The 17,936-nt window shown below is 34.1% G+C and overlaps 3 protein-coding genes across 11 annotated transcripts in view; all 3 read right to left on the reverse strand.

Moving 5' to 3' along the window:
* Positions 1-1,172: 1,172 nt before the first annotated feature.
* Positions 1,173-7,694, reverse strand: armh1 (armadillo like helical domain containing 1). Of its 5 annotated transcripts, none has more exons than XM_048209753.1 (12): positions 7,625-7,694; positions 6,862-7,084; positions 6,644-6,712; positions 4,994-5,160; positions 4,490-4,686; positions 3,583-3,667; positions 3,377-3,493; positions 2,957-3,023; positions 2,718-2,847; positions 2,531-2,608; positions 1,454-1,535; positions 1,173-1,307 (listed from the first exon to the last, which is right to left on the reverse strand). In XM_048209753.1, the coding sequence occupies exons 2-12, from the start codon at positions 7,065-7,067 to the stop codon at positions 1,279-1,281; spliced, it is 1,227 nt and encodes a 408-aa protein (XP_048065710.1). In that variant the 5' UTR covers positions 7,068-7,084; positions 7,625-7,694; the 3' UTR covers positions 1,173-1,278. The 5 variants fall into 5 exon arrangements, with proteins under 5 accessions (XP_048065710.1, XP_048065707.1, XP_048065709.1 ...); XM_048209750.1 differs by having other exon boundaries at positions 2,957-3,029; XM_048209752.1 differs by having other exon boundaries at positions 2,957-3,029; positions 7,635-7,654.
* Positions 7,695-7,878: 184 nt separating this feature from the next.
* Positions 7,879-14,772, reverse strand: guk1b (guanylate kinase 1b). Of its 2 annotated transcripts, XM_048211478.1 has the most exons (9): positions 14,662-14,772; positions 12,388-12,503; positions 12,218-12,259; positions 11,877-11,954; positions 9,112-9,208; positions 8,800-8,938; positions 8,635-8,719; positions 8,475-8,560; positions 7,879-8,375 (listed from the first exon to the last, which is right to left on the reverse strand). In XM_048211478.1, exons 2-9 carry the CDS (start codon positions 12,497-12,499, stop codon positions 8,343-8,345), a joined length of 672 nt encoding a protein of 223 aa, XP_048067435.1. In that variant the 5' UTR covers positions 12,500-12,503; positions 14,662-14,772; the 3' UTR covers positions 7,879-8,342. The 2 variants fall into 2 exon arrangements, with proteins under 2 accessions (XP_048067435.1, XP_048067436.1); XM_048211479.1 differs by lacking the exon at positions 11,877-11,954 and having other exon boundaries at positions 7,880-8,375; positions 14,662-14,771.
* A 1,104-nt stretch (positions 14,773-15,876) lies between these two features.
* The window catches only part of rnf220b (ring finger protein 220b), a 46,532-nt gene continuing 44,472 nt past the window's right edge, over positions 15,877-17,936 (reverse strand). For all 4 annotated transcript variants that reach the window (XM_048210801.1, XM_048210802.1, XM_048210800.1 and 1 more), the window contains 2 exons: positions 17,389-17,463; positions 15,877-17,254 (listed from right to left, as the gene is read on the reverse strand). In XM_048210801.1, the coding sequence (XP_048066758.1) occupies positions 17,183-17,254; positions 17,389-17,463 (147 nt within the window). In that variant the 3' untranslated portion in view covers positions 15,877-17,182. The remainder of the gene's footprint in view (positions 17,255-17,388; positions 17,464-17,936) is intronic.

A 17,936-nucleotide genomic window follows, 5' to 3' on the forward strand; every position in this document is an offset into this window, starting at 1 on the left:
GTTACATACTGTATAAAAATGAGTGTTGCATTTCAACCCTAACTAATAACATGGATTCAGTATCATATTAATTTGAATAATATCATTTGCATATTTTATGATGCTTACATCACATAGCCATTAAAATTGTATAATATATATATATATATATATATATATATATATATATATATATATATATATATATATATATATATACAGTACAGTCCAAAAGTTTGGAACCACTAAGATTTTTAATGTTTTTAAAAGAAGTTTCGTCTGCTCACCAAGGCTACATTTATTTAATTAAAAATACAGTAAAAACAGTAATATTGTGAAATATTATTACAATTTAAAATAACTGTTTTCTATTTGAATATATTTCACAAAGTAATTTATTCCTGTGATGGCAAAGCTGAATTTTCAGCATCATTACTCCAGTCTTCAGTGTCACATGATCCTTCAGAAATCATTCTAATATGCTGATCTGCTGCTCAAGAAACATTTAATGTGTACAATTGTACAAAATATTTGTGTACAATATTTTTTTCAGGATTATTTGATGAATAGAAAGTTCAAAAGAACAGTGTTTATCTGAAATCTAATCTTTTGTAACATTATAAATGTCTTTACTGCCACTTTTGATTGATTTAATGCATCCTTGCTGAATACAAGTATTAATTTCTTTAATTTCTTTTCAAAAAAATAAAAATAAAAATTCTTACTGACCCCAAACTTTTGAACGGTAGTGTATAATGCTACAGAAGCTTTGTATTTCAGATAAATGCTGTTCTTTTGAACTTTCTATTCATCAAGGAATCCTGAAAAAAAAAGTACACAACTGTTTTCAACATTGAAAATAATCATAAATGTTTATTGAGCAGCAAATCAGCATATTAGAATGATTTCTGAAGGATCATGTGACACTGAAGACTGGAGTAACGATGCTGAAAATTCAGCTTTGCATCACAGGAATAAATTACTTTGTCAAATATATTTAAATAGTACACAGTTATTTTAAATTGTAATAATATTTCACAATATTACTGTTTTTTACTGTATTTTTAATTAAATAAATGTAGCCTTGGTGAGCAGACGAAACTTCTTTTAAAAACATTAAAAATCTTAGTGGTTCCAAACTTTTGGACTGTACTGTATATAGCATAAGTTTTGTAAAGAAATACTGAAGACTGTTTACTATTTTTGTGATCACTTTTATTATTTTATGTATAAAAACACTATTATCAATAACAAAATACCACTTATTGTTCTTATTTTGAAGCTTGTTTCATGCAGTGTTCAAGAATCTGAAATCTGTTCCTCAAGCACTGCAGAAAAATAAAGGGAAAATTAAAGGACATTGTGATATACAAACATTTTCAATGGCCAAACTTAAGCAAATGAGTTTTCTTCATTCAAATAATGATAAAAACAATCAACCTAGCTTTCTCTCTCTCGTGATTTATCAACTCACCAAATGAAATGTTTACTTTATTTGATTGTAAAATGTCAGCTTGAATGTCATCCATGTTTAAATGCAGTTCACCAGCATTGCGCTGTAAACAATATGAAGAAAAACACACACTTTAAAGTAAATTTTATACTGACTCATTGTTAAAGTGAAAATGGCAAATTATATATATGGAAAACAGCTTATAAATCATACTAAATGATGTTTTTTTGTAAAAATACAGAAAGCTTTCTGTGAGGGTTGTGTTTAGCGTCAGGGTATAGAGAATATACAGATTGTACAGTATAAAAATCATGTCTATGGAAAGTGTGTTTGTGGTTCAGGTAAACCCTACATTGAGGAAAACAGCTTATAAAACATACTAAGTGAAAAAATGCAGAAAGTTTTCTATCATAGGTAAGTAAGGGGTAGGGTTAGGGTTAGGGGATAGAATATACAGTTTGTACAGTATAAAAATCATTATACCATGGTCTGTCTGAATACTCTATTCTGATTGGCTGGAAGGTGTGCAATAAAACCATTTAATGCACAAGTAGTTCCACTTCCAAGTCAGTTTAATCACCAATGTATTAATTTTATTGAAGGATATGTCACTCGCAAACACAGAGCACACATGCAGAAACATTCAGGAACACTGAAACTTATCAACGCTACCCCTCGACTTTTATTAATAAAATAGCTTAGCTACTAAATCGCTACATTATATATCTAATATATAACAACAAGGGGGAACATCACTGTTTTTAAAGGAATTAAACTGATTCAAGGAATTCATATGATTCAAAGTGGGCAGAATGCTAAAGAGCCATAACTTGTTTTTGATTTTTACCCTTCTGGTCAAATACTGTGCTGCAAATATCAATAACCGCTTCAACTTGTCATTGTTGGCAAATGACCATGGTATAAGTGGGATAATCCACAGCTAGCTTTGCGTCAAGTGGTTCTTTAGCTCCACATTGTGCATTAAAATCGTTTAATGCACAGCTAGACATGGATTATCCCTTACTTATGTTTATGGAATGTCCCCATAAAACATGAAAACCCATGTGTGTGAAACAGTAAAACAGGAAATGACCTCACCATAAAAGACTCAAACAGTGTGCTGCCCATTGCTCTGCGTACATGCTCTTCCACCACTGGATACATGCGCACAAAATGCTAAACAGACATTACACATTAATATCATATTCTTACTCAATACAGCTATTTACTTATGTCTGATGCAGAATGAACAGTGAGTGAGTGAGTGTGGATGTTTTAGTTGTACCTCCAAAGCCAGGCTGGCTTGTCTCTGGGCATCTGCATGTTCCTGGTTACCCATTGCATACAGTAAGTGATGGATCACTCTGAGAGAGAGGAGTTCTTTAGATATCTCCTCACTTCTCTGTGCCAGAATCCTGTAACAATCATGTCAATATACCGTACATAATAAACACACAGATCAGCATGCCTTATATAATATTTTGCATGCAGTGTGTCTTGAAAGTTTAAAGTCACTGATTTTACCTGATGGTTTTTGCAGAAGCTGCTTGCTGGAGGAGCACAGGGAATGAATCAGTCATTTTGGCCACCTCTGTATCTAACAAAACACTCAAACTGTTTCAGCTGAATCTCAAATACAATACAAGACTCTCAGGTTTATGACTCATGTCAGACAAATCAATAACTGAGAAAGATGTTAATTCAAGCCATGATCTATGTTTGTTTCTCATCTCGTCTGCATCTGCTCCATATAAATTTACAAAGCCCAAAAGGTAACAATTGAGAGGTTTAATTCAGGACGTCTCCATGATGCAACATGGTCATAATGCAAAGCAGTATTGTTATTGGAGAACCACTGTTTCAGTTGCAAACAACAAATACCCTGGGAGTTACACAAGTTTTATGCCTTGCTTTAATTAAGAGAAAATGAGCAACAGATCATACCCTCCAGGATCTTGTGTTTGGGGTTTCTCTCTTTAGCTGGTTTGAGAAAAGAAACCAAACCCCTGAGCAGAGCCGGTCTAACCTCTGATTGCATGAGCTCTGTTATTAGTTCTATGGCTGGAAGTAAAAATAAAAGTGAAAATGAAATTGTGAGCTTCACAGAAGGGTAGACAACAAATAATGCCAAATTTGAAATGTAAACTTACCTTCATATTGTACTTCTAAATGCAGGGACCTCAGCAGATTTAGTAAGGGTTCCACTATGCTATGATGGGCTGTTTTTATAATGGGCTGGACAAAAAAAATTATATGCTGACATTTCATGCAATTACAGCAGCATGACATCTCATATGTATTGTCTAAACCTATATTAAAAACATTTTATTTTTCTAGTTCTTATAAAATTATTATAAATGCAGTTTTCATGAGCTCATCATGAGACTATTTTAAATATTTTAAACTTTTAAAAATCAATTTGTCACACGACAGGATGTTTAAAGTGACCTGCAAAACAGCTAATTGATGATATAAAATGGTGACCAGTTAACGCACATACAATACAGGTATATACAACTTACAAACATACAGTAGTGGCCAAAAGTGATGTCCGGCTTTTATAAGCATATTGCGTAGTTGTGTTTGGAGTCATTTGTTTCATTTGTGATAACACAATGAAACGTCAAATTGTGCTGGCATCTTTTTTGGCCAGGCTGTCATACAAAGAAATTATGAACATATGCAAAAACAAGAGAGAACCAACAAAATATTAATAACTTATTATGTTGTAGTCAATGAGCTTTTGTTTTCTATGCATATTTTGCATAGTAAAATAAAACCTGCAGATGTAGTTTGCCTTTTTGACAAATAATTTTGTCAGATAAATACCCTGACCACATTTAGTGTTTTGTTCTTACCTCATATTCAAAATATTTAAATATATAAAATATTTTCTCCATATTTTGATGGTTTAATCAAACTTCTAAGGTCCCCTACAGCGGACATCACTTTTGGCTACTACTTCATATAAATATAAATTAGTACAGATTATTTTATTTTTTTAGCAATTAAAAAAATTCCTCTGGTGTTAATTGTCATCCTGCAACACTGTTATACCTGAACTATGCATAGAATCTGTAAAACAAGCTGCTGTGCTCTTGGTGAGGTGCAGGTCAGCAGGGCGATCAGGCCCTTGTACACCTGATTCTGGTATTTGGTGTTTCCATGGGCCAAAGACTCTAGCAAGGCGGCGGCCGTCCCCTGAGTCCTCTCCATCTCAGACTTGGCCAAACATTCAGCTACGGCCTTCACACCTGTCAATCAGAGAAGAACAGATGCGAGAAATGAAATCAGTTCATGAGCCAGTATGTATAATATGTGTGTGTGTGTGTGTGTGTGTGTGTGTGTGTGTGTGTGTGTGAGTGTAAAGATGTCAGAACCTGTCTGTCAAAATCCCCAACCTTCAAAACATATCCAGATTGGATCATGCAAGGTTTTAACCTCACAATATTTTATGGAAATGTTGCAAACGCTCATTCTTTACAATGTCACTGAAAAATGAGCTGGAACTGTTTCACTTTTTTATTGTCAGTTTGTTATGTGTTTGTGCAGTGTGAGTACCGTAGCTTTCACAGATAAGCTCTTTATATTTTTGGCCCGAGTTGGCGATGATCTGGAGCAGGTGAAGAGCCTCGGTCTTATCCTCTTCTCTGAGCTTGTCTTGCCTGAGAATCTCAAGCAGGGTCAGCACTCCACCCACCTCCAGAAACTCAATCATGTACTGATGACTGATCATGCGTACAAACAAAAGGATACCATGTTAGGATAGAAAGTGTTTCTGTTTTCTGGTGTTTGTGTATTTGCTTTATTTATTGAAAAGCTGTCATTTTGCATTATATTCGCCATTAATGTCCCCTTGTTTTGAAGTTTTACTGCTGAAGTGTACACATTGTGTACAGTAATGTAATGTAAAGTATATTGTAGGTACTATTACAAAAGATTACTGCAGTTTTTACATATAGAAAACTGCATTTTTTTGGACATGAAAATTGCAGTATAGTAACTGCAGTTTTACTGCTGTTGAACTTCAATGTACTACAGTCGTACTGTGATTATACTTCATTATATTGCAAATCTATGGTTGTGCTTAAAGGTGCCCTAGATTATGTTTTTAAAAGATGTAATATAAGTCTAAGGTGTCCCTCCTGAATGTGTCTGTGAAGTTTCAGCTCAAAATACCCCATAGATTTTTTTAATAATTTTTTTTAACTGCCTATTTTGGGGCATCATTATAAACGCGCCGATTTTATGCTGCGGCCCCTTTTTTATATTCCGTGCTCTCCGCCCACAGAGCTCGCGCTTGCCTTGAACAGTGCCTTAACAAAGTTTACACTGCTAATATAACCCTCAAAATGGATCTTTACAAAGTGTTCGTCATGCATGCGGCATGCATGCGTCGGATTATGTGAGTATTGTATACTGTTATATTGTTTACTTCTGATTTTGAATGAGTTTGATGGTGCTCCGTGGCTAACGGCTAATGCTACACTGTTGGAGAGATTTATAAAGAATGAAGTTGTGTTTATGCATTATGCAGACTGCAAGTGTTTAAAAATGAAAGTAGCGATGACTCTCTTGTCTCCGTGAATACAGTAATAACCGATGGTAACTTTAACCACATTTAACAGTACATTAGCAACATGCTAACGAAACATTTAGAAAGACAGTTTACAAATATCACTAAAAATATCATGTTATCATGGATCATGTCAGTTATTATTGCTCCATCTGCCATTTTTCGCTATTGTTCTTGCTTGCTTACCTAGTTTGATGATTTGGTTGTGCACATCCAGACGTTAATACTGGCTGCCCTTGTCTAATGCCTTTCATAATGTTGGGAACATGGGCTGGCATATGCAAATATTGGGGGCGTACACCCCGACTGTTACGTAACAGTCAGTGTTATGTTGAGATTCGCCTGTTCTTCTGAGGTCTTTTAAACAAATGAGATTTATATAAGAAGGAGGAAACAACGGAGTTTGAGACTCACTGTATGTCATTTCCATGTACTGAACTCTTGTTATTTAACTATGCCAAGATAAATTCAATTTTTCATTCGAGGGCACCTTTAATTATACTGCAGTTATACTACTTTGTACTGCAGTTGTACTTCAGTATACTGCAGTTCTGTCTTGTAAGGGTAAACCATTATGGTTCTTTTGACTTTGCATATTTGCACTCTATATTCACTGCATTCAGTTAGTCTTTTACCTGCTATTGGCAGAGAGGAAAACGCCCAATGCTCTCAACTGAAGGTCTAGACACGTTCCAAACATGTAGCTGGAATCAAAAACTTAAGGATGCAATGATGCATACATGGCATGACTGAAATCTCACAATTAAACCTGCTACAGTTTTAGTCTGACATTCAGGAGGTATCTACTTTTTTAGAGCACAGATAGGTTAAGCATGACCATGTGTGTGGATACGTTAGTCTTATCCAGGCAGTGAGCCGAGCAAGAAACAAGCTGGCAACTTGAGCAAACTCAAGCTCCAGTTCAGGGCATGTCTTTCCTGTGTTCTTGGCCAGAAAGTCCCTCAGCATTCGACTACGCACCGTCTTACAGCCCTGGTCCCACTCATGGAGGAAACTCATCACCTGACTGATGGATGCCTGCTCTTTACTGCTAGACATGACTCAAGCATTTCAGACTGTGGAGAGCCATGAAACAGTATGAGCGAATGTAACCTACAAACAGATACTGTACTTTTGGAAAGTGTAATTAATAGATTTAGAACATTTTTTATATATTTAATAATAAATTCAGACGTATAAAAACATATAAAGACGCGACAACTTGATAAAATAAGTCATACATTACGAGATAACTTACAGTGTTTATGAAAACTAACGTTAGTTTCCCCCAAAAAACACAGTATAAGAAGCCTGTAACGTTACACTGTTTATGTCTAAACATAAAAACGGACAATAAACCTCAAAAGTTATCGCATATTGTCAATTTCTCCATTATTAGAAAGACGAGAACGTAATTACTTAGACGGTATACATTTTGTTTACAGTAGTAAAACAGCTTTAGTCTGATTGTGGTTGTTTCCCATTTGCTGTATAACGCACACTCGAAACAGAAAATTAAATTCATTACTTTAGTATACAAATCTTAACAATTTTATATCAGTTTTGTTAACCAGGTAACAACGTATTTACAAACCACAGCATGAAACCATCCTCACCTTCACTTACGCCAATGTTTGCGGTTTCCATGGTTACTGACGTTTACGGTGTCCGCTTGGGACCATTCCAGGGCAGAGTGTGAAAATGTGATTCATTAATGTAGTTTATTTATAACAGAATCAGTGAAGAGATTATTCACTTTATTTCTTTCTCTTTCACATGAAATGGAGTGAATTAGTTCTCTTTGAGATGAATCAGAGGGGAACAGAGAATGAGAAAAAAGATAAGGGAGACATTCTTTAATACAATTTTAGTTTTATTTTATTATATTTTACTTTAGCTAAACCAAAAATTACATTATTTTATATTCAACACAAATGTATAAACATGAAGGTGCAACTCAAACTAACCATTCAGGCGAACACATTTAAAACCTGTTACCTGAGAATCAAACCTGCTGTAGTTTAGCTCTCTACAAAGATCACAAATATTGAAAAACAATCATTTCTCTAATATAGAACTAACATGCTAATGATAAACAAACTATTGTCATCAATGCGCTTACTCAACTCATTCTGGGTTACCATACAGTTTTATTCCTTTATTATTCAAGGTGCAAACATAGAGTTTAGAGGAGTCCTCGACTGAGAGTGAGATGTTTAACCCTTTAAGTGAACTTTCAGAGTCCAACATGAGAATTTACACTATAATTGCACCGTACAAGGCTGGAAAAAAGGCTTCATGTCCTGTGTTGTCGGGCAAAAAGGTAAAAAGTGCCTACTTCTTGGCATCTTGCACCTTCTGAATTTCCTGTTGGAAAAACAACAACAACTCATTGTTGTATATTTATTAAATTAATAAAATGATGCATGCCAACACAATCTTTTTACAGAGATTAAATAGTTTTACCTCAATAAGAACACTTTTGAGTTTCTCATAGGCTTCTTCCAGGTCATCATTAATGATCACAATATCAAAAACTCCAGGTTCTTTACCTGCAGAGGAGAAAATGACAAGGGGATAAAGGTCTTCTCTCAAACACAGTTAATTCACTGAGAGCGTCACTTACTGAGCTCCATGTCAATCCTCGCGGCCTCCAGACGCTTCTGTAGACTGTCCTCTGTCTCTGTTTGTCTGTCCCTCAGACGCTTTTCCTGTACAAAAAATATACTCTAAACCATCTTCCTGTGTTTTATGACCATTTAAAAGCTGTATAAACCTTTTATCAACTCACCAGGATCTCCATTGAAGGTGGCTGAATGGAGATATAAATGGGGTTTAGATCAGTCTTCTTGATGTTTTGTACTCCTTGTATGTCAACATCCAAGATGCAGATGAGGTTTTGTGCCTGAACGTCCTCTATGGATGATTTGCTGCAAGTGACGGTACATTTGATGAGCAATAACATTTCATTTTTCTGAATGTACTTCAAAATCATTACTTTTGGGCATTGGTATGAAGACAAATAAAAAGCATTGAACTATGAAGCAGATTAAGAGGAAAGTGGTATCAGATGTCAGATGACAATTTCCAAAATAATATGTACCTGGTTCCATACATATTCCCAGAAAACTCTGCATTCTCAATGAACTCGCCCTTGTCAATTCCCTCTTGCATGCTCTCTCTGGTGACAAAGTGGTAATCTGGGGTTGAGGACAGAAAAAAATGATGATTAATTATAAAAACCAACCAAATTATGACTGTTAATAAAACATGCTTTAGATCAGGGGTGTCCAGTCCTGCTCCTGGAGGGCCACTGTCCTACAGTGTTCAGCTCCAACCCCAATTAAACACACCTGAAGCAGTTAATCAAGGTTTTTAGGCATACAGGAAGCTTCCAGGCAGGTGTGTTGAGGTAATTGCAGGACAGTGGCCCTCCGGGACCGAGTTTGGACACCCCTGCTTTAGAGTGTCAGTCGGTCTGTTACTAGTTATCAAATGAACTGAAAGTGTGTTTATTTGACATATTCTAATGTAGATTATCAGGTACTGACTATTAAAAACTATTAAAATAAATCACTTTCGGAGGGAGATTAAATGATAACAGAATTTTCATTTTCAGACAAAGTATTTCTTTAAAGGTGACGTCTAAAGTCTTTTCACAGCTAAACTAAACAATAAAATTCTGTTATCCCTGTGCATTTTAAGGAATTTAATTCGGCCATTAAAGCTATTCCTCCTACTCTTGTTCATCTTGTTAAAAGTCATATTCATTATAACTCTACAATAATGACAAAACCAAAATTAATTTTAAACGGTCTTGAACTGATTGATAAAATGCAATAGCAAACATATTTGTACTATTTTCCAAAAACAAAATAAAATAACACCTAGAGGAAAATTCTTTTGGAACTCTATTATTGATTAATTGGAAGGTGATTTTTTTTTGTGATTTAATCCCCTTTAAATATTGTATCAATAACAAAACTAAAGAAATACATTTTAAAATTTTGCATACCATTTACCATGTTAAATCAATAATTTCAAGATACTCTGATATTGATGATTTATGCTCCTTTTGTAAAAATGAGAAAATTGTTTTTTGATTGTAAAATTATCCAACATTTTGAGAAATTCCAGAATTTATTTTTAATCTAGTAAAGGATAAATACTGTTTTTCTTTAAAGGATATTATTGTGTACTATGAAAACAATGTTAACAAAGGTCCTGTAGCTCAGTAGTTAGAGCATGGCACTAGGGATTGCACATACTCAAATACAAATAGTATAATGCAATGTAAGTCGCTTTGGATAAAAGCATCTGCCAAATGAATACATTGTTAATTTATTCATATTGCTGGCAAAATTTTATATACAAAAACAAAAATGCTTAAATTAATCCCCAATATTTAAGATATTTTTAGTGGAAATTTTATATCTTCTCTGAAATTGTTAAAAAACAAAAAGTCATTAACATGTTTAAAATATTAGGATATTATTTTCAGATCCCCTGTTACTAATTAATGTCACACTTTGTATTGCACTAACTTATGCTATGCTCTGTTTGTAAATCTATTTGTTCTATTTTCATAAAAAAATAAAAAAATAAAAAAAAAATTCTGTTATGGTCAGCGGGGGGCGCCAAATGTTTATTTCAGAATCTCCGTTCGTATGAAAATAGGTAGCCTATCTTACAAAATGGTGGGAGTAAAACTTCTCAAAAATAATAATAGTTAGTTTTCCTCATAAATTTATTTATAATCTCTCTCTCTCTCTCTCTCTCTCTCTCTCTCTCTCTCTCTCTCTCTCTCACACACACACACACACACACACACACACACACACGATCCTTCAAGTAAAGCCCATGAGAAAGCTCCAGTGGTGCTGGATTCATACCATTCTGATGGTTTAACTCCACTACAGCACATCAGACGGGATCTAAAGCTGGACGGGAATGGTTCTGCAGACAACACAAGACACACAATTCACAGCTACAGGAGGGAAAAACACTGACATCATCCGTGGCAGCACTGCAACACCCATTAGCATAACAAAGTCTGTGGGAAAACATCATAAGAATTACAAAATAATGAAATTAGCAATGGTTGGTTATAGTTGCATCTCTCAAGTCTCAAATAATAACATAATGTATTTTTATTTAAGCTATTTTTCATCTGTTTTTCAGTCTAGCTATCCTTTGCTAACACTCAGCTAACAAAAAATAAGTAGGGCCTACTAAGACGCCTCGCTAATGTTCATAGTTATGAAATGTCAAATTAAAAGCTTTCAGAAAAAAAAGAAAAGAAAAAAAACTTCCATGAACGATGAATAAATTATGTTTTGTTCACAACTTGAATGAAACTTGCCAGAACATTAGCCAAAACGCTCTTCCCTGATAGCTGAGGAAAATACAAGTAAATTTTAAAAAGAGTTTGCCCAAGTGACATATAACAGATTTTATATAGGCTATTGTTTATTATTTCTTTGTATATTTTTATCTTCAGGTTAATCTTTTAATATCTTAAGACTGTCCCAAAAAAATAATTTTAAGGTTGTTGTGATGCTAATGATTTGTCTCTGGGTATCTGTGCTGTGGGGAAGCGATGTCATAGTTCACATCACATGGAAAACCACTAGGGAACACAGGGGGCTATTTTCAAAGGCTTTTTACTCCAAAGTGCACACTGGCATTCATGTCAAGGATAACATGTGATGTTAACAATAGCTGTCATTTTGGCCTAAAATGTAATTGGCTTACAAAGTTTTAGATTTGAGAAAGATGAAAGTAACCCCCATTACTCTCTCATCACATTAAATATGTGAATAATCAGTGATAACCAATTATGACCAATAATGCAAACCAAATCTACACCTTCAGATGTCTCAGAGGATAGGATGTCTGCTACAGGAAGTAATGTAGCCCCCAGAAGCAATGGGAGACAATTCAGCCCTATAGAGAAAACAACAAAGGCACATTGGGGAATAAAAAGAGAAATTTACCCCTGTGAAATGTGGTGATATGTTTGGAAATTAATTTAAACAGTTCACTTGGGAGTAAGAAGCAGCAAAGAAGTGTGAGTAAGACAGTTTTGGAATAGGGTAGAGGACTGTTCTAACTGAATAGGGATGTAGGGGGAAAGCCTTTTTGTTTCACTGATAAAGCAAGCCTTTCAAGGATTATACAGTAGTTGTGAAGTGGAAATCCTGCCCTACCTTTTCCATCTTCCTCTCCTGGCCGAGGATTTCTGGTGGTGTCTAGAAAAAAGGTGGTCAAGTTATCAAATTATTCGTTCAGAATTCTTGGCATCTGGTTACTTGTTTTGTATCTCACTATCTTACTCAATTAAAATGACATCTAATTTGTCTCTAATGCTGATACATACGAGAGACACTGAATCCAAAAACCCCTTCGTATTCCTTCATGAGTCTCTTCAACAGGGTGCTTTTCCCAGCTCCTGATGGACCGCTCAGAACTACAGGCCTGGGTCCTGACATTTCTCTGCCAGAGAATCAAAACAGATGCATTTGTTTGTTAAAGTGCATGTGATGTGTTGGTTTTAAGCCACTTACTGTATGATATGCTGAACTCTCACTGACTTGATTTTTGGTCAATAAATACACAACATTTCAATGAGTCACAAGTCTGTTCTAATAGGGTTATGGGAAAAACTTTTAAATATACACTTTTTTTTAATGCTTTTGAAATAAGTCTCTCCAAGAAATAAGAAATATGCTAATCAAGGCTGCATTTATTTGAACAAATATACAGTAAAAAAAGTAATATTGCAGAATATTATTACAAAATAAAATATTTTAAAATGTAATTTATTCCAGTGATTACAAAGCTGATTTTTTAGCATCGTTACTCCAGTCTTCAGTGTCACATGGTCCATCAGAAATCATTCTAATATGCTGATTTGGTTAATAATAAGAAACATTTCTTATGGTGAAAACAGATTAATAGTTTTGTGGAAATCCTGATATTTCAAGATTCTTTGTTGAATATAAAGTTCAAAAAACAGCATTTATTTGAAATAGAAGAGTATTGTAACTTTATAAATGCCTTTACTGTTACTTTTTTGATCGCCTTGCTGAATATAACTATTAATTTCTTCAAAAATAAATAAATGAATAATAAAAAATCTTACTAACCACAACATTTTTAATCGTAGCGTAATTAAACAAATGCTAGCAATATTGCATAAAAGGACAGCAAAATAAAAAGGCATATCAACTTTTACAACTGAGAAGAAATGCTTCCCATATCTTAACGTCAAAAGCCATTTGTCCAATAAGACTCTACAGTATTTCAGTGTAAATCCATCTGTCACTACCAAGGAGCCAAATTAGATAGATGCCAACATGGACAGGTTGCATGACATGTTTTCATCGGCAAAAAACAGGTAAATGTTTACATTTTAAAAATGTAAAATAGAATACATTAAATATGGGTTCTCTTTGCAAAGAGGATTTTGTGCTGTACATTTGACTATTAAAACCATCAAAATTCAAGAAAGATATAGTTTATTATATATAGTTATACTGTAGCATGCTACATTCTTACATTAAGTGCTATAAAAGATGTATTTAAGAGTAATTTTATTATTAAATCACATTAAAAAAAAATGTAAAGCATTTTTAAATTCCGTATTGAACACGGATTAGGTCAAGCAGGAAGCTTTTGTCTTGGTGCCCAGCAGAGAGAGAGAGAGAGAGAGAGAGAGAGTGCTATAAGCTAGAGAAGCCGACATGGACAGACACTGAGCCTATTGCACGGCTGCGTTTCTCCAACAGAGAAGCTCAGGAACTAATCCACTGATCCGGGTGATTAGTGATTCTGTTTTGAGGTCTGTGGACTGGGCCTTGTAATGGAGAATAGGGCACATGAAGTAAAACAAAAGACAATTTTCTAATTTCCTGACTAAAAAACATATTTTTTTTTTCTTTATTTTTTTTGCATAGTTTTAAATGAAACTGAAACATGGAAGTCTTTAAAGTAACTCTAAAAGTGTCAAATGTGTTGATGTTCTGGGCGCCTCAAAACAGATAGTAAAAATAATATATTGAAAATAATGCGTCTTTAATGCAATTTAGCAAAGCATTTACATGATTTACATGATAGCAAAGGATTTACATGTTCGTGTAAAGTACCATGAAAATGTCTTAATGAAGTCAGGTTAGGCCAATGAAGAGGATTACCCAGCATAAGCCAAATGACAAAGGCCCAGTGACCTGATGCCCATCTTAATTTTTTTTACAATGTCTGTCTGGAATTATGTCCGGTCCATTCTGATGTCCATTCACAATCTGATATGGGAAAACACTAAAGCGACATACAGCGGTTCTCATGTTGACTGCTCTCTGTTTATTCTATCAAATATCCCAGTTACAGATCTCCTTGAGACTTGATGTCATATTTTGGCTACTGTATGTTCTAATGTTTCTGACTCAAGCACACAAGTGTGCTTATATTTTCAAGGCAATATGAAATTTTAAAACTAAAGTTTACCATGATACACACACACACACACATGATATGGTGAATTTTAGTTTAGTTTTAATTTATTTTAATAATAATGTTTTTCTTTAAATTACAATCACAATAAACCAGAAATTTTGAACAACAGAAAAAAAAAAAAAAACAAGACTGCTCTTACCTTGTCTGTGCAGGTTAGATGGTGAAGTGACTATGTAAGTGTGTTTCTAACTCACTGACTAACTGCCACAGCTTACTGCCAGCTACAATTACCACCTCCTCCGTTGACTCTCAGCCAATCAAATCGCAGGTCTCGTGTATCTGTTGTTATGAAAATAATAGTGGGTTACTAATCATACTAAACTTTGAAAAGCCTTTAATAGTTTGGTAATCCTTTGTTTTTCCTAAGCAATAATGGTGAAAATGTTCAAAAGCTTTTTGTCAAATCCTATGTCTATATTAACACCCAGCCAGAGAAATATTCTATATATAGCTAAATAAATATAGATATTTAACTAAAAAGTCTGACAACTAACCCCAATCTTCCCTATAAGGAATTACCCTAGAATTGTAATGTATTGCAAGACATAAGACAAATTTAAATGATATATAATTGTATATTATATAAATATTTGAATATGTGAACATAGAAATAAATAAATAAACAGAAATTATGCAATAAAAGTGATAAAGAATATTTAAAGTGTGCTTATATTTTTATGGAATTTTAAAACTTAAATTCAACAACCATTAAATTTATGAATTCTGATCTATCAAAAAAGTAAAGCAAAAAAAAAACAAAACAATGTTATATTATTATTATTATTATTAAAATTATATCAATATTGATATTAAATTATCTAGAATATAATAATGCATAGACAACTAAAACATTAGCTAGGTTTGCTGGGGCTCAAAGTGTAAATATTCCAAAATTGTAAAAAAAAAAAAAATGTTTTGTCACATTAGGGAGTTTTGAGGTAAAACTCACTGTGAGTACAGTGCAGCAGGTAACTTCTTTTGCATTAGACACATGGCTGGTCTAATCCAACGCTAACCTAAATCCACACAGACGAGTGTCCGTATACTGCTGCTAATTAGAGATACATCAGGACATCTGCCTCAGACATCCTTTTATGAGGTCATTCATTAAAGCCATCTTTAAGAATGTCTATAACGGACCGGCCAGGTGGTAAGATACTTGTGATGCTATAAAAAAAGACTGAAAGGCAAGAGGAAATGCTGAGGTTTTTCACCTGCTATAGCAATGCCACAATCATGGCTTTGATTTACATATGAATGCAATGTGAGTACTATAGCTTTTAATAAAAGCATCTGACAAATGCTGTCACAGTGATGGTGAAAAACATTTTAGGGCACAGCAATGACATTTGGTAGACAATAACTTTAGTTTATTTTATTTCTTGTCAAAGAAAAACAGATGAGTCTATACAAAATACATACTCATAAAACAAAGCTGGTTTTGTGTTTCATTCTATTTCAGTTCTATCAAAAAGTGCTTCACGATCTTTCAGTTACCGGTTGTAACTTGACTAGAGAGTCAGAAGTAACAAAACTATTGCTAAAATACCACAAAGGAAACTCTTTTACTGTTAGTTCTGATCTGAGTTCCTTGAGTGCTAATGTCATAGCCTATAGTGACTCTGTCAGGAGACCTTTATTCTGCTTGGCAGATGAGAGTGAGGGCTAAGCAGAGATCAACCTGAACATCCATATACTGCATTAAGAATCAACTCAACAGGGCAGCTCCTTGATGCAACTCTGCTGTACATACAGTACGATACATATCAATACAAATATCAGTGTAATTCATTACAAGAATGTAGACAATTACATCTACACAGCATCTTAGATTAAAGTTGAAGTACAAGAGCAAAAAATGTTGAAAATATACAGGGAACTACCTCAACTCAGAGTATCTGTTGCCGAACATTGTAGTAAAAATGATTTTTATTTATGCATGTGAACGGTGTGATAAAATTAGCACTTTTTGAATTTACAAACCTTGTGAGAATGGCTTTGTAATTTTGCATCATATTTAGTGTCTTTGAGATTTCATACATGCTTAGAATAAGGGCATCAAAATTGCATGAAATAATGTTTTTTTTTTTTTTTTTTTAAATGCATGAAATAAACAATTACACTATATCACATGAAATAGCTGAAATGATCATTTATCTTAAGCCATATTTACTGTAAAATATCCCATTCACTATTAAATTACAGTTACCTAATTATGTAAAATAAATGTACAAGATTCATTGCTTTTTTGCACATTCTACACAAAACAGTTTATGAATGATTCAAATGTTAACTGTTAACCATTTTGAATATATCAACACTGCTAGATTCAAATTAGAAAAGAATTCTTCAGTGTAAACATTCACAAAACTATTGGACAGGTTGCTCTATGAGAATAACTTAATATTTTATAAAACAAGGTTTTGTACATATAAACAACTTTTTGTGATCAGTTTTACTGTCCTTACAATATTGTTACAAGATTTATGAACACAGTGGTCTTCATGTAACCGGGATGCATTCCGACAGGAACTTTTTAAATGATTCTTTTGGGCAAGACGTACTTTAAGTTTTGCATGGGCCCAGAGAGGTTCTTCTTAGTAAAAGAGATCCGTTTGAGTAGAGTGCAAACAGGCAGATGACAGGACAGCTATAACTCTTCATAAATACACTCGTCTCAGGTCTCCGGGTGAGGTGATAGTGTTGCACTGTGGACACAGTTTCTTTGCTCCCTGCGAGAAAAGAGGGACCGATGAAGAATGGATCATTTAAAAACAACTGAACACACAGGGTTCACTTATTCAAGTCATGTGGTTGTGCTGAAAATCTTTTTTTAAGTACAGTATTATACTGGTATTTATCTCACCAGGGTGCGAAGCCAGCATTCCTCACAGTGGACATGCCAGCACTGGATAGAGGTCAGAGGTACTGTGTAGGAGTCCTGAAAAAATGAGGAGGAAAAATTATATTTACACAATAAAATAAATAAGACAAATCTAAACAACATCAGCTTAATCTTAAGTTAGATAAGAATTATTATATTCATCTAATTAGTGTAATAAAAGAGCTTTAATGCATACTGTCTTAATTCTGAACAGTGTATCTTTTTGATTTATTGTTTTAAACAATAAATAATGAAAAAAATTCATTTGCCCATGTAATCTTTAAGCTATTAAACGCATTTGGCTTGATGTCCACAGTGAAGGGGCTCGAGGTAGGGCTGTCGCGATAATCGCAATTTCGTAATATCGCGCTTTTGACGAGCCAACCGCAGAACACTGCAAAAACCGCAGCAACCGCGATATTTGCATGTTTTCTATTTTTTGAAAGGCTATGTCCTTCTCGTTTTACACTTCATACACGTGTACTAAATATTAAATAAGGTAATAATGATAGCATAATGTGTACCATGGT

This window comes from Megalobrama amblycephala, linkage group LG12 (genome assembly GCF_018812025.1).
Source record: "Megalobrama amblycephala isolate DHTTF-2021 linkage group LG12, ASM1881202v1, whole genome shotgun sequence".
NCBI lineage: Eukaryota > Metazoa > Chordata > Actinopteri > Cypriniformes > Xenocyprididae > Megalobrama > Megalobrama amblycephala.